At 41.9% G+C, this 16,392-nt stretch overlaps 2 protein-coding genes across 2 annotated transcripts; both read right to left on the reverse strand.

The window, feature by feature from the left end:
* Window positions 1-178: 178 nt before the first annotated feature.
* bach1a (BTB and CNC homology 1, basic leucine zipper transcription factor 1 a) lies at window positions 179-6,128 on the reverse strand. The gene is made up of 5 exons (XM_030066478.1): window positions 5,978-6,128; window positions 4,467-4,721; window positions 2,851-3,999; window positions 2,550-2,756; window positions 179-1,464 (listed from the first exon to the last, which is right to left on the reverse strand). Exons 2-5 carry the CDS (start codon window positions 4,704-4,706, stop codon window positions 1,078-1,080), a joined length of 1,983 nt encoding a protein of 660 aa, XP_029922338.1. The 5' UTR covers window positions 4,707-4,721; window positions 5,978-6,128; the 3' UTR covers window positions 179-1,077.
* A 454-nt stretch (window positions 6,129-6,582) lies between these two features.
* Window positions 6,583-16,254, reverse strand: usp16 (ubiquitin specific peptidase 16). The gene is made up of 18 exons (XM_030066477.1): window positions 16,017-16,254; window positions 15,171-15,237; window positions 14,888-15,075; window positions 13,192-13,295; window positions 12,977-13,092; window positions 12,622-12,845; window positions 12,428-12,523; window positions 11,441-11,571; window positions 11,245-11,332; window positions 10,730-10,811; window positions 10,487-10,578; window positions 10,344-10,397; window positions 10,031-10,198; window positions 9,202-9,883; window positions 8,128-8,222; window positions 7,194-7,280; window positions 6,919-7,066; window positions 6,583-6,816 (listed from the first exon to the last, which is right to left on the reverse strand). Exons 2-18 carry the CDS (start codon window positions 15,229-15,231, stop codon window positions 6,695-6,697), a joined length of 2,538 nt encoding a protein of 845 aa, XP_029922337.1. The 5' UTR covers window positions 15,232-15,237; window positions 16,017-16,254; the 3' UTR covers window positions 6,583-6,694.
* Between the last annotated feature and the right edge of the window lie 138 nt (window positions 16,255-16,392).

The raw sequence follows: 16,392 nt of genomic DNA on the forward strand, positions 1-16,392 counted from the left end.
TCTGGTGTTGAAAAACTGGAGCAGTTTTACTTTCATGTTTCCAGATTACTCTGGTCAGTTTATGTGGTGAAAAGAGTAATTACACTTCCATCTTCTGGCCAAACTGAGGTATTGCACATCTACAAAGTGGCAAAACTGTCTTCTTACTCCTTCCCAGTTCAAATAAAGCACTAATCGGTACACAAAATGTTATTTATTTAAATGTATGATCCATGAAAGCATTCAATAAAAAATAATCAACATGCCTGCAGACAGACCTAAAATTAGGAGGATACAATCAAAAGGGGCTCTTGGTTAATGTGCAACAGTGCTTGAGACAAAAAAAATACAAAGATTGCCTTGACTTTGATCTTTCAGAATTCCAAGTACACACGAACATAAGGCACATGTTGCATCAAAACATACTTTCTTATGTTATGCCATAATGCTTTTAGACACACTGGAACCGTTCTCCAAATATCTTCAATGGTAACAGCTATCCATTCAAATTAGCCATTTGCATTCAGATAATGCTATTGAAAAGGTATCGGTTAACTATAATATTTTCATTTCACTGTTAAAAGTTACATCAGTGCTGTGCATATTTATAGAAACAGTGTATTGGTGGAATATGATACAGACTGAGACTATGACTGAAGATGAAAAGTGGCCTAAATGGAATACAAGAAACATGTATTCTGTTCTCACAGCTGTGTGTGAGGAGGGTGGTGGAAAGCTGTAACAAGAGTTATATTAACCAACAATGCATAGTTGGCCTATGACTTTCCCTGAGAAAGGAATGTGGATAAAACAAATTCCTAAACTGCAAATGGAAACTTGGTGAAATTTCCTGAAACTTTTATGCACCTTGAAATATGAATAATGTGTTTCATATTCTACTACAGTGAAATGCATATTGACAATACAATGAGGAAGAATTGAAATTCCTCTATGTCACATTAGATACAGATACCAGGCAGAAATTCATACAGTAGAAAGAAACAGGGAAGCATATCTACCCCAAAAGGGGAATACAGTAAATACTCAAAAATGTCTCCAACGTTCTCCTGCTTGAGTACAAATGGAATTGGAGTTCAATTATAAGTTGTTGTTCATGTCCAGGCAGGCATTGAGGAGGGAGACGGGGCAGCTCTGTGGGGAGCCTCCCTCTTCTGTCTGTGGGTTGGTCTGGACTGAGTTTGCAGTTGGTCCACTTGCATTACACTCTGAGGGACAGCTTACCATGTCCATGGCAGTCTGGGAGTCCTGATCTTTGCCTAGGAGGCCGGGAGAGGACATGGGTGTGAGCAGGTCTGAGATGGGGAAGTCTGGGGAGGAGAGCTTGGCGAGAAGCTGCGAGTGGTCCTGGTCGGGGCCGGACTCGATGCTGACGCTCTTACACAGCCCACAGAGGCTCTGACGCGTCTCCTCCAGGTTCTGCTCCAGCTGAGTTCGCTCATGCATCAGCCGCTCTTTCTCACCTCTCTGTGGAGTGAGAATGACAGTGCAACTTGACAACTGTAACTCTACCACATCTCACATCTCAGCTCATTTCCATTAATTTTGTCTGGGGATGGGGTGATAAAATTTGATATGGACTTCACAAGTTAATACAACCATGATACAATGTAACTGTCTGAGCCACAAATGCACTGGCTTGCTACATTATGATATTTAAAAAAGGCATTACATCATGAAAATAGCATTTTGAGGGACAGTTTAATATAACAGAAAAAAATATAGCTAACATTGCAATGTATTTTTTAGCCCTATGATATGTATGTATTGTCACATTTTTGTTTTGAATTTCAATTTAATGTCCCCTCCCTAATAAGACCTATGTCTTGCATTTGAACTTACATTTGAAGATTTCTACCGCCCCGACATAAATTAATTGTATCAGTGAAGACCTCATAGGCTTGGTAACAAATAGTGATGATTTCATTGCCATGTGCTAATACTGAAAAACTCATTTTTTGATCGGCACTCCTTTTTGGAATAGAAGTTCCAAGTCCGATGGCATTTCAAAACATTCCCAGTCTCCCTCCCCAAAGTCTTTCATTCTCAGCTGCTGAGTGATGGGAGGACAGTGCTACGAGTTAGCGACCAGTGTTGCAAGACATTTCAACTACAAATGCTTAACAGCCTCACTCAGAGGCCAAAAGCTTTATTATTATTACACTATTTTGCATCATGATATATTCTGTTGGATTTCTATTCCAATTAAGCTAACCAATCTCTATTGTCAAACTGTGACTGTGTCAGGGGGACAGAAGGGAGGCTGTGTGTGTGTGTGTGTGTGTGTGCATGTGTGTGTGTGTGTGTGTGTGTGTGTGTGTGTGTGTGTGTGTGTGGTGTACATGTGTGGTGGCTGGGGGGACTGTCCTCCAAAGACCTGTGTGGGAGGAAATTAAATTCTATTGATGCTGTTGCAATTCGTCCTGGCCACCAGAGGTCCATAAAGGTCACAGTTTTGTTAATTCCCATATAAACATTGTATATCTAATCCTATCAGGACTGATTATGTGTTCATAATACTGAACTGAACTGGACGTTAAGAGAAAACATACCAATGTGTTGATTTCACACTCTAGCTTGTATATACTGTCTAGCTTCCTCTTTCTGCAGCGCTGAGCAGCCACACGGTTTTTGCTTCGTCGCCGGACGTCGTGCACAAACTCTAGCTGATCCGGGGTCAGGTGTTGGTGTCTCAGAAGCTGCTGGAAGGCACTGCGGCTCAGTGTCGAGATCTGCTCCACCGGGAATGGCAGCTGCACCTGCAGAGGCCAAGATTTAAAGAAGGAGTTAAGATTTATTTTAGGTTATACCTTTATCTTACTACCAAACACTGCTGTAAATCAAAACAATGACCTCTTCTGCTCTTTTGTTGTTAGCCTCAGTATCACCATCTGTGTCCAGGTCTGAATCCTCCCCTGAGTTGAGGGAGGACGACATGTAGGGACTCTTCTCTGACTGGGACAGGCTGTCAGTCCCTGGAGCCTGGTCATCACCTGCTGCAAGGTCCCTGAGGAAGGGACAGTCCCCTGTGCTGGAGCTCAGGTCCAGCTGCTTAAGCCAATGAAAGTCTGAAGCTTTTGCCAGATTGCTTTGGTCAATGGGATCCAGGGAGAGTGTCTGAGCCTGAGATGGGCATAGGTCGGGCCAAAATCCCTTAGCCAGATGCTCAGCCACCTCTCTCTCCACGCTGCTCCTCTCCCCAAATCCCTCTTCATGACTTAGACCAGTCAGTACAGGGTCTGAGAGATCACCATCCATTCTCTGTTCTAGGCCAGCCTCACTCTGCTCTAATAACTCGCTACTACCCTCTGCCCCAGATGTGTCAAGGGGACATGGAGCGGGGTTACAGTTCGTTTCAACACCAAGTGTCTCAACAGTCTGGTTTACATCTCTGCCTGCTGGCTGAATGAGCTCTGGCGAGTTCACACCTTCAGGGTTTGACAGCTCACAGGATAGGGCACAGTCGACCAAGCTCAACTCATTCTGATTGCACGCACTACCTATTTCTAAAGGAGGAGAGGAGTCTGCTTTGTTGGTGTCTGGACATGCCGCAGACAACATGGGGCACACACCACTCGTCGTTAGCCTCAGGGATAAGGAGGGCATTTGTGGGCCGCAGTTCTCCAAACAGAAGTGGTCATCCCCTCTGCTGGTCTGACCCTGTGTGCTCTGCGGACACTGTGATGGGAAGTCTATTTGCACATCTCCTCCTGAAGGCACTGAGCTGTGGGACTCTAGTGATTTAGGCTGGCTGCTCTCTACACTGGGCCCTAAACCAACACTGGGGTCTCTACTCTGACAACAGCCTTTTCGCCTGACCTCCTGTGTTGGTTTGCCGTCTTCAGTAAACTTTGGGATGAGGAAATCAAAGCATGCCGACTCCAAGTTATGAAAACCTAAAAACTCAGCACTTCTGTGGATGGCGTGGATGTTTTCTTTGGTGAACAGCAGCTTTGATGTGTAGGCAAATTGTAGCAAGGGTTCAAATCCCTCCACTGTCACCTGCAGGGGAAAGATGATACAGCAAATTTTGAGCTATGGCAAAATTTTACAGTAAACTACACTGCAAAGTCGGACAGTTTGAAACTGCAGATTATCCAGCTCTAAACAGGTTTTGCATACACGATAAGGATGCACATGTACTATTTTGATGATTTTGGGGCCAATACAAATATCTTCTCAACCATTACAGCCTATACCAATACCAATATGCAATTTTGTATGAATTGTAATATAAATGCCGGCAGAAAACAGGACATGCTTTTAGGATAGGCCTTTCTTAAGATAAATAACCATTTTATAAACAAAAGACTATGTAAATTTAACTATGTAATTTTACACCCTCTTAAAAAAATGGTTACACAAGTGCCAATTTCACAATCTGACAAATATTGATAGTTCACATTTAGCCAAAATCAGTACGACCTGGTAATGGCACAGCACTGTGTAATCCTCTGCAGACCACTGACCTCATCGGGTAAGGTGATTATGGGATTCTGCCTGGTGATACTGGTGACCCTGCTGTGGAAATAGTCGCTGCACGATGCCAGGACAGAGCAGTGGGCGCGGAAACTCGTGCCCCCGACCAATACGGTCACATCGCACAGGACGTCCTGCTGCCTCTGCTCGTTGAGACACTGGAGGACGTGGGCGCAGTGCACTGCAGACTGAAAGGTGAACACTGACATACGAGAGGCCTGGAGTGACATGGTTCTTAGCTTAGCCTGGGGAACAAACACAGGAGAAAAATGAGGAGCATCGCAATACACTGTTAGCGAAAACAGACCCTGGTGTGGACCGAGCTCATCATCAGGACCCCGTGGATCTTGTCTTTAGTGGGTGGGGCTCAGGTGCTCAGGTGAAGGTGCTCATTGTTGTTTTGCGTATTCACAACAGCCATCAAACACATTTTTATTGTTTTCAAAGTGTGGGTGAGTTGTCAAGGTCTGGAGGTCAGGATTTTAGGGGAATAGGCTGCTCTCTAGTCATTATTATTATTATTTATTTATTTATTATTATTTTTTTAACAAGGGACATGAGATGGCTTATCAAGACATTGCCTGAACATTAAATCCTTAGCAATACTGGATTTTGTGGCTGATACTTATATCGATATTTGAGAGTAAAAAAAAAAAAAAAAAAAAAATCCAATTATAAACCATGATAGAACACAAATTGCATCAACAAAATCTCAGCGTGGCTCTAATATGCTATTCTTTATACAATATCAATGGAGTCTGCTGAATAATAAATATGTACTCTTTTCTAATATCTCCCTTTATTGATATGATAAAGAATCACTTGATAACAGCTGATACATTGGTCGGGCTTATCACCTACTGAGGGGTGCATGAGGAGTTTCATATTCATGCAAATCTGCTGCAAGTGCATAACTGCGAACATGACCACCACCTCAGGCGATGTTATTGTTTAGTGCAGCTGGAAAGGTCACAGGTTGGAGGTGTGCACACCGACACATGCCCTGTCAAAAGTTACCTTTACCTGCACCTGCTTACTCAATGCAATCCACTTTATCTAAAATGTTAAATGAATGTGTGATGTGTAAACTGAATCATTTTGATGCACATTTGGTGGAGTTTTAATGTGGAAAACGACCTCAGGAAACCCGCTGCGAGGCGTCAAACCGCCTCATGTGACCGCCTGTGCCGAAGCCCTGCGAGGTAAAAATGCTGACTCATGTTTAGCTGACGAACTGGGCTGGGTGGCTAGACTACGGATAGACAATATTCACAATTACAAAGGAAAAAAGCGTCGACGGCTGACATATTTTCCATCAAGAAATTCAAATTAATCAGGAATGTCGGTTGGGAAAAAAACGGAAAAGCTTAAACGCGAGGCCTAACGGTCACATTAAGCCGCGCGGACACACCTGCGTGCGGCTCGCTGGCACAACCTCAACCCCCTAACTAGCTGTTTCACTACATGTGACGCTATTTAATATATTAAATACTTCACTGACCTGCCATGTACCCCCGCTAATCCTGCCATAGGTAAATTTTAGCGAGAGGTTTGGCCATCCAGCGTTTCCAGTTTGTTGTCATGTGACCGTTAGGACCAGGAAATACTTCTGTAACTTGACTGCGCATGCGCCCTCGCAGCGGCATGAAAGTGGCCAAAACAACAACACAACACACAGTTCCCTCATTTTAAAGCATTTCATTACAGGACAGCAATTAAAAAATACAGATATAAATATTTAGTACAAATTGTTTGCCCAGTTTTTTTTTTTTTAACCAATCAGAGCTCCTTGGAAGCAGCACTGACACTTTGCTCTTTGTGCTGCTGTGTACAAATCAAACATCCCGACTCATGTACAGTCCAATGTCCACAACAGGTTGTTTCTGTCATCGCTCTCAGTTGCACACCTCTTCCTCACCAGTGATCCCATGAATGTGACAAACGTACAGTATAGTGGACACACAGCTTGATGCTGCGGCCTCCCCGTATCCCTAAGAAAACAGATGACTTTCAAATCAGAACACACTCTTTGTTCAGATGTCTCATGCATAATGAATGCCACTGTACCTCACACACACTGAGGTTGGTAAACTGTAAATCAGATCCTTTTTTTTTTTTTTTTTTTTTTTTTTTTTTTCAATTTTTTTGTTTTATTGCGGACTTAAAGCAGCATCGGGTTGGCTTGTTTGGATTTCCTGAGTTGCGTTGGACCGTCTGATTAAGGGATCCTTTCATAGAAGAGGAGGTAGGCTTGGGAACCCTGGACTTTGCTCTCAGTCACAGGCTGAACACTAGTGTCACTGATATGATACCAGGATCCTTTGGGTGGCTCTGCGTCTCCTGTTGGACAGAAAAAAAAAACAAGTAGATATTAAAAAATGTGCCATTAATGCAACCGCGAATGATGGTTCGACTGCCTCACATGCCAGAGCATAAACCTGCCTTGTGCTGTGAATCCATTGGACGAGGATGTCGGGCACTGAGGTCGCACTTTGACGTAGGCCGTATAATGGCCTGATCTCATTGTTCCGCTGTGCTCTACAATACCATAGAGGCTGTACAAAACCTGTGTCTCTCCCTCTGTCACGTTCTGTGTGGAAACAGCTTTTTGTTAGTGCTCACGCTCACCACAGCGTACGGCAAAAAACACTGACACGCTCGTAAACAGGCCGACAAGGTAACGGATATTCACAGCAGCCGCTCATCTCAACGTTTACCTTGCAGTTCAGAGCGCAGTACGGAGCTAGATCCAACACCAGAGGGAACTGGACGTGTCTGTTCACCTTACAGATGCTGTAGCCGTTCTGCAGGGGGGACGACAAGAGTCTCATTCAAGTGCACAAAACAAAACATCATAAAAAATATTGATCTATACACAATCAAATCAATTCCAACATGTTCTTGGAAATGTCAAATTCCATGTTTAGTTTGTAATGGAAAAGAAAAATGAACAGCGGTGTGTCAAAAGAGCTGGATCATGTGCTTTCTAAATGTTAAGTTTAACATTACATGTGGCAGAACAAGTTCAAGGCAAAAACATAGAGTACAGGCCAAAAGTGTGTTTCGTTGTAGCGCTTGATGGTTTTTGCGACTCCACTTGGGGCCACATTGAAAGTTTTTGCAACTTTCCGGACTGACTGACCTTCATTTCTTAAAGTAATGATGGCCACTCGTTTTTCTTTAGTTAGCTGATTGGTTCTTGCCATAATATGAATTTTAACAGTTGTCCAATAGGGCTGTCGGCTGTGTAGTAACCTGACTTCTGCACAACACAACTGATGGTCCCAACCCCATTGATAAAGCAAGAAATTCCACTAATTAACCCTGATAAGGCACACCTGTGAAGTGAAAACCATTTCAGGTGACTACCTCTTGAAGCTCATGGAGAGAATGCCAAGAGTGTGCAAAGCAGTAATCAGAGCAAAGGGTGGCTATTTTGAAGAAACTAGAATATAAAACATGTTTTCAGTTATTTCACCTTTTTTTGTTAAGTACATAACTCCACATGTGTTCATTCATAGTTTTGATTCCTTCAGTTAGAATCTACAATGTAAATAGTCATGAAAATAAAGAAAACGCATTGAATGAGAAGGTGTGTCCAAACCTTTGGCCTGTACTGTATATATATATTTCATCATAATTTTTTCTCACCTGTTGAAATCTCTTTAAATGAAGAGTGAGGACAGGCGGCGGAGAGGAGATGAGCATTTGCTTTAAGGCATCGGTGTAAACATTCTTCTTGGATCCTAAACAAAGCACAGATACAGTCAGATTGCGGTGAACGTCACTGATCCCCCTCCGATACAAATATTAGGCCACTGTCGCGGCAAAGAGTGGAGGAAAATGAGACTAAACTAGATTCAATATCCGTTCATATTTCTATTTTTTCTTAATTTCTTCATAATTATTTTTATTTATTTATTTTATTTTATTTTATTATTATTATTATTATTTTTTACATTTTTTTTTGTTTGTTTTGTTTTGCTTTGTTTTACCTTTGGGCTGTTGTTGCTGCTGTTTTTTTTTTTTTTTTTTTTTAATTTCACTTTTATTACACTTTCTGCTTTTGTTGTCTATTTGTGCGCTTGAGTAAGGTCAATTACTTCCCATACACTCTTTTAGCAAAGGTCTAGGGAAATAGAAGACCTTTGTCGAGTTGTAATGAAATGCATGGTGAAGATGGATGTTTGCTTAAATTTGATATTATTATTTCTATTAGACCTACTCATTAATTACGTTTTGTATTGTAACAGGCACAGAGTGTTTCACTTATTCACATATAAAAAAAAAAAATGTATATATATATATATGTCATCATTATTTGACAAGAGAACTATGTAAAAAGATGAAAAGCAAATGATGGCTACAAATAAAGTATTAAAAAAAAATTATATTTTTTCTATATTCCTCGTTTATAATGTTTATATTGCTTTTTGCTGTTTATAATGTAAATTATGCTTCATATTTTGCTATCCACTTTGCTGCTGTAATGCGTGAAATTTCCCCGCCGTGGGACCAATAAAGGAATATCTTATCTCTTATCTTATCTTCAAAGATTAAAGATACATCATCAGGACGGTACAGGGTTTATACGAGGCACAAGACTTCTGAAGTGTTTGGTTTGTTTTGTTTTTTATGAAATGTTTCGAACAAAATCCACATGCGCTCTCAAATACGATGTGATCATGCAGATTATGGAGAAATGGCTTTCATGGCAGCAGATACCTTGAGAGCTGCTTGTGTGCGGCTGCCGTTTGGTGCACGTGACACACAGCAGGCTGTTGTTGTGCGTGAGGGTTTCCACCTCTGTGAACTGGAAGAGGCACGACTGCACCGAGCACTCCTGCTTCTCCGGGGCCGTCCGGGCAGCCAGCGTGTGGAAGGCCAGCTCCGGGTCTTGGTTCACGACGGTATACTCTTTGGCCTCCGGCGGCGTGTCCTCGCTCTCCATGCTTCCTTCCGCACCCTCGGCGTCTTCCATGAAGGCGTCGTTCAGCGCCATTTTCTGTATTTCACCCGCCAGCTGCTCGTCCTCCTCTGCTTCTTGATCCATGTCGGACGTTTTTTCGTCTTCCAAGACGCCGTCCTTCGAGTGCCGGTCCTCTGATAAGACGGTAAAACGATTGCTGGCCGATGACGTGGCAGATGAGTCGCCGTCGATCACTGAATCCTCCTCCTCCTCCTCTTCCTCCTCGTCTTTTTCCCCGGCCTTGAGCATCTCAGGCTTCTTTTCAGAGTCGCCCATTTCTGCACTGCTTCTTTCACTCGCCTCTTCTTGAGTCCCATTATCGGCATTTTCCTGATCCTTTGCGTCTGCAGGATCTGTCTGCGTCTTCTCAGCGCAGCTCGCAGATGTAAGACTATCCAAAGTGACCTTCCCCCCAAGCCTCTGCTGCCTCCGTTGATTCTGTGGGCACAAGCATTGGACGTGATGTAGACCAGTTAGTTCATTCTGCACAGTGATCCGGCACTTTATTCACAGGCTCCGTTTTTCACTCAAAGAGGCACACGGGCAACAGAAAAGAGGCTCCCTTCTGTGCTTTTGCTCACGTACCTTTGCTTGCTTCTTTGCCTGCTTCTTGGCTTTCTTCTGCTGGTACTTGCTGCCAGCCCCAGTGGGGATGTCATCATTTCCATTGGTCAAAGCGGGGCTGTTTCTGCCGTCCTGGCTCGACTCACTGGCCCTCTGAGCTCCTTTTTTCTGGTTCTTTTTCCTATACGCCTTTCAGATGTAAGCATCAAAGAAACACACACACACACACACACACACACACGACATGATGAACTCAAGAACTGTCTGCCAAAGTATTCAAAGTACAAAAGCTCGGTGTTACAGAACATGCGACAGATCCCGATGAGCGCATTACCTCGTCCGAAACAGGGAGGGAAAGATCCAAAAACATCTCTGTGACTAATGACACCTGTAAAACATATATAAATAATATAAAACATTTCAACTCACCAACAATCAGTTTAATACCGTTACTGTCACTGAGTGTACAGTACATACCGTTTTACACTCCTGACACATTACAGTACTGGTCATTTCGCCGCCGAAAACGTGGTCGACGAAGTTCTTGGGCGATCCTTTTTTCTCGTATTCTGAAACGAAAACTTCAATATAAGAGGATGACATTTCTCACATACAAGACATATAAACCTCTAATAGGATCATTGCTTAGTAAAGTAAATTAAAGGAATCAGAAAAAACACCAAAAAGTCTGTACAATAATCCTGATTGCGAGATATTTACCTTTAACTAATGTTTTCAACTGTTCTCCGTCTCCATCTTTCCCAGATTTTTTCAGTGCCTCCAAAATCCCAGAGTTTATTCTCTACAATGTGAGCACAATTTTAAAATTCATGTAAATAATAATAAAAAAAATTGAGACATGATCAGCTCCAGTCATCTTCCACATACAGCACACATGATCAAATCAAACCAATCAGAGCTGTTCCCTGAGCGAGCCATCTACTGGGTAATTACATGGAAAAACATGTTGTACGTAGATAATCAGCTATAATTCTTTGTATTTGCACTTTACTTGCCACTAAATGCAAAACCAGAATGAGTCAGCTGCCCTGAAATAGTCATGGCTTGCTTTTTTTCCATTGGTTGCATGTTCGCCACGTAGGAAAGTAGATTTTACTGTTTCGGTGACTGTAAGCAGCTTTGGATAAGAATACCTACGATATTCATGCAAAGCCTAAATGCTTCTGCTATTTGATTTTCCCAGACAGCTTTGTTTAGGGAGAACGAGCACCTACTTTGATCTCCTCAGCTCGCATCCCATCCAGTAGGTAGCGCAGGAGCTCCTGGCTATCCTGCTGCTGAAATCCTTTGAACCTTGCAGCCCTGAGACGAGGAGGGGGGTAGGATGATCAGCAATGTTTAATGCAACGATGCTGCTGAGTGCACTTACAAGCCCGTCCGAATTCAGGCCGAATCTGCAACCGTACTCACTTTTTACAAACTTGTGTGAACAGCTCCCGAGGTGTTATGACACCCTTCTTGGATTCCTGAATATCATTGAGCAGCTGGCACATGGCCAGAGTGAGGGATCCAGGCTGATCCAGCTGGACCGTGATTGGCTCCTGCAGTCGGAACATAAACAGCCCTTTTACTTTAGGAGGATACGAGCTGGAAAAAAAAAAACAACTGAACATGAAGTCCAGTAATTTTAGGCCAAAATTGGGGTCAACCTAGGACAAATTGCAAGAGAAGCAAACTCAACTGATTTTGTATCCTCAGTGTGTCCTGAGTGAGGGAAAAAAAAGTCCCAAGGAATCCCATTGGTGGAAAGTTTTGAAAATCACCCATTTATGACCACATATTACCAAAAAACACTGTTTTTAACACACAGGGGAAAGGGGGTCAAAATTTGACTTGCTAATAAGGAATATAAGGAATAAATGCCAGAAGAGACATTTAAACAGTGAATTAAAAGGTTACTATATATACAGTAACCTTGAATTAAAAGGTTACTATATAACAATGAATTAAAAGGTTACTATATATATAGTAACCTTTTAATTCACTGTTTAAATGTCTGTTCTGGCATTTATTCCTTATATTCCTTATTAGCGCATATCAAATCAGATAATGTGTGATATGCATGTGTAAACAGAATAATTCAAAGAACTTGTAATTGACTTTTTTTCTTGTCTTTGTGTGTGTAATCAACTTGTGAATTTTTATAGTGATATCTGAAAGTAAAATTTTGAACCCCTTTCCCCTGTGTGTTAAAAACAGTGTTTTTTGGTAATATGTGGTCATAAAAAGGTGATTTTCAAAACTTTCCACCAATGGGATTTCATGGGACTTTTTTCCCCTCACTCAGGACAAACTGAGGATCCAAAATCAGTTGAGTTTGCTTCTCTTGTAATTTGTCCTAGGTTTTTTCATAAAATGACTGGACTAATGAGTGAAAACACAGTTATGGCAACTCACCAGGTCTGAGGAGGCACCAGGTGTGATACTGAGGCTCGGCTTCTCTTCTGTCACTTTATTGAGCGTCTGCCTTAAGAGCTGCGTTTGGGAGAGGTTCTGCACAAAGCAAACAAAGTCATTAGTGATGAATGCAGAATGAAAATGAGGCGCTTTTTTAACCTGAGGCACACATCTGATGTTTTTTTCCTTCGAACCTGAATGACTGCATTAAAGAAACAAGTGTTTCCCAGATTGCTCAGTCCCTTCACTGAAGCCGTACTTCTGCCCTCAGCCGTGCCAGGCTTCGGCGATTTCACAGCGTTCTCCTTTTTGCTGTTTTTCTTCTGATTCTCCTTGTTTTCTTGGTCCTCGCTTTCCTCTGGTTTCACAGTCTTGGTCTTTTGCTCTTCTTCCAACGCGCTGTTCTCCACCTTGAGCTCTACAGAAATCAGACAAAACAACTTGAATTATGGATTTGAAGTGGGACGTACTTGAGGAAAAGTGGACTTCCAACAACACTCGGCTTAGACAAAGCCGTCACAAAACACGGGATGGCGCTGCAGGACCCACTTCTCTGTGCTGCTCTCTTTGTGGAGGCGGAGGTGAGCTGCTTTTTGATGTTGGTCACCAGCTGAGCCACATGTCCCGTCCTGGAGTACTGGACCTCATCATCACATATGTAGCACCTGGAGGGATTGCAACACATGAAATTAAAAGACCCCAGATCTCAAATCCAATGTATACTGTCACGATTACACAGCGCTGCGACACACGAAAACACTCACCACACACTCCAGTTGTCCATGCTGGCCACCAGGCAGTGCGGATCAGACCTGGCCGTCTCGAAATGTTTGATTGCGTGTTTGTTCTCAGAGTTTCGTCCACAGCCCTGGCAGAAAATACACAAAATGCTATTAAAGTCACTTCCGGCGATGTGAAAAATTCACTCGTACGGATCATAACTCCCGCCAATTCGACCGCACCGATCTGCTAAAAGGAATAAACAGAATGAATCACCGTGACTTTGACCAGAGTCGACAGGAGAATCAGCCAAATCGCTTCAGTTAAATCATTCACGATTCTTACAAAAGAAGAAAAAAGACTTTTTGTGGTGTTGATTTAACAGAACACTACGACATGCAACTTTTTTTGTCAGTTTTTTTTTCTTTTTAGAATAAATAATGAATAAATCAGAATTAAGTAAATGTGCAATGTCTGTTTTTTTCACTTTACTTTAAAAACCTACCTTTTCACTCTAGCCTTTACCTAGCTCCTTTTATTGTTTTATTTGCATCTTTTGTTTTATTTCAAAGTTCTCGTTTTTAGCCTTTTCTTTTTAATTCCACCCTGTACTGTTTTTAATGTCTTATTTTAATGTTTCCAAATGTTCTTCTTTTTATTGTGAAGCACTTTGAGCTGCAATTCTGGTATGAAAGGTGCTATACAATTATTATTATTATTATTATTATTGTTATTATTTACAGAATCTACAGAAGTCTCACATTACTGCACGTTTATGTAATGGATATTAAAAATGTGTAAAAGTGCTACATTAAATCATTGATTGAAATCATAACGTACAAACCTGAATCAAACTGAATCATTTCAAAAAAAGAAAGAAAGCTATTTCTTGAACCAAATCGCCAACTGGTGAATCGTAAGTCAAACTGATTCTCTGTCAAGTAAAAGATTCACACTCGTGGCCGCTTTTCAAAAACAGAATAATAATCACAGAACAATTATTCTGCATAACAAATAATGGAGTACGGCTATGGAACAGACTGAGTGTGGATCTGAAGCAATGTCCAACCATCCAACAGTTTAAAAACAAATATAAACAAATGATTTTTGCAAGATACAGGGAAGAGGAGACTTGAGGTTGTGTGTGTGCATGTGTTCGGTGTGTATGTACATACCGTGCATGTGTGTTCATGTATATATGTGTACGGGTATATGTATGTATGTATATGTGTATACATACATATGTATACAGTATATATTCTTATTTTATTTTTTATTTAATACATCTTGTGTTTTATGTATGTATGTATGTATGTATGTATATGAATATGTATGTATGTGTGTATGTACATATATATATGTATATATGTATGTATATATATGTGTATGTGTATGTGTGTGTATGTATATGTATATATATGTGTATATATGTGTATATATATACAGAAATTAGAGATGAACAATTTACTTTCTGTCTGATTAGAATGAAATGGACATTATGATGAAATAGAGATTAGGGGGTAGGATTAAATAAGTTCTACTTCTTCCTACTCCTTTTCGAGCATGTTAATGATGATAGATGCATTTTATTTTATTTTATTTATTTTACTTTACTTTTGGACCTTTGTTTTCTTATTGGTTATTATTATTTTGTTTGTTACTGCTGTTATGTTCGAAATGTTCGAAATAAAGATCTCAATCAATCTCAATCAATCAACAAAACTCCAAAAAAAAACTCACTCTGTGTCCACATTTCAAGCACATCCATATGGTTGGCGTCTCCTCCTCCTCCTCCTCCTCCTGTGGCAGGCCTGTGCCGGGCTGCTCGTCCTCTTTACAGTCCTGGCAGACGGTCCAGTTCAAAGCCCCGGCACATTTCTTCAGGAAGCTGTGGTCGATGCCCTTCTTGACGTGGCTGCACGACAGACCTGCAACGACATCAAGACACAAAATGAAGCCGGTTCATGCATGTTGACCTAAGAGAGAGAGAGGAAAATCACATGAAAAGTGAAAACGGCTTCACCTGTCACGTCCGAGTCATCCTCCTCTCTGTGAGTCGCGTCTTTGCCTCTTTTCTTCCCCATCTTCACCTGAACAACATGACACATGCACTGAGGTCAGTCATGGCAGCCTCCTGAGCAGGGTTGCCAAGTCCGCGTTTTTTCCACCCAATTGGGCTACTTTTTAAGTGTTGCCGCGGGTAACAAATTTTGTCCGCAGGTTGGGCTCGGACATACAGATGATGAATAATGCCTATGAATAAAGATTCATATTTTTGAGCCCAGCAGAGAGATGCTGGCCTTGTTCAATACAGTTCTGTATGACAGGGACCGGGGCGAGGGATCTCAACATGTCTAAAAAGAAACTGGACAACGCTGTAAATACTTCAAGTTCATGGAGTTTTTTCCCGTTCTTTTTTATGTTGGAGACAGCCAGCAGTTTAACAGGTGAGCTGAAATGATTTTCAATTGCCTTTGCCTGGGAAATTGCCTTTAATGTTTATGATGTTATTTTATAGATATTACAGTGCAGTTTGCAATTATAGCAATGCTGTTGGACTTTAAAAGCAACATATATGGATTTTTATGGGCATATTTTGAGTTCTGGTATTGGGCTGATTTTTGGGCCGTTTTTATACCCGGTTGGTTTTGAGTTGCTGTTTGGCTGCTTTTGTCTCACAGATCTGGCAACCCTGCTCCTGAGCTAGCTTAGCTCACACACCGGCTACACTACACATTTAGCCAGCTTAGAAAGTTAAATATGTGTTGCTTCACGGATTTAAGCGACCAAACGTTAGCTACCCAGTTTCAGAAAGGCAATATCTTGGAAATAAGCGACTAAACATCATCATCATCATCATCATCATCACCTCCCGGATGGACTCCTCACAGGCTGCAGGTTCTGTTTCTCCCTCCGCCGCAGAGAGCCGATCCGCGCATAACTTTTTCGGCTAATAAAACTTGAGAAAACACAACACAGAGGGGTGGAAAACTAAAGGAGAGATAAATGAGTGCCTGATGTGACCGCCATGCCCCGGGCTGACACACTGCTGACAACACAGGGGCTGAAAATGTGCTGCTGCTGCTGCTGCTGACGTGCGGCGATTCCGGGTAGCTACGTCAACTTCCGGGCTGCGCCGCAGGGTTGCCAAGTCCGCGTTTTTTCCGCCAAATTGGGCTACTTTTTAAGTGTTGCCGCGGGTAACAAATTTTGTCCGCGGGTTGGGCTTTGGGCAGACATGAATA

The sequence above is a fragment of the Myripristis murdjan genome, chromosome 13 (assembly GCF_902150065.1).
Source record: "Myripristis murdjan chromosome 13, fMyrMur1.1, whole genome shotgun sequence".
NCBI lineage: Eukaryota > Metazoa > Chordata > Actinopteri > Holocentriformes > Holocentridae > Myripristis > Myripristis murdjan.

Bases quoted from the DNA above. Each gene is read 5' to 3' on its own strand.
- bach1a (XM_030066478.1), bottom strand. From the start codon at position 4,706: ATGTCACTCCAGGCCTCTCGTATGTCAGTGTTCACCTTTCAGTCTGCA. The intron at 4,000-4,466 runs GTCAGTGGTCTG...TTTCCCCTGCAG, and splicing joins TAATCACCTTACCCGATGAG to GTGACAGTGGAGGGATTTGA. The intron at 2,757-2,850 runs GTCATTGTTTTG...TGGCCTCTGCAG, and splicing joins ACAACAAAAGAGCAGAAGAG to GTGCAGCTGCCATTCCCGGT.
- usp16 (XM_030066477.1), bottom strand. From the start codon at position 15,231: ATGGGGAAGAAAAGAGGCAAAGACGCGACTCACAGAGAGGAGGATGAC. The intron at 11,572-12,427 runs GTGAGTTGCCAT...TTCCGACTGCAG, and splicing joins CTGGTGCCTCCTCAGACCTG to GAGCCAATCACGGTCCAGCT. The intron at 10,199-10,343 runs GTAATGCGCTCA...TACATCTGAAAG, and splicing joins CCCTCCCTGTTTCGGACGAG to GCGTATAGGAAAAAGAACCA.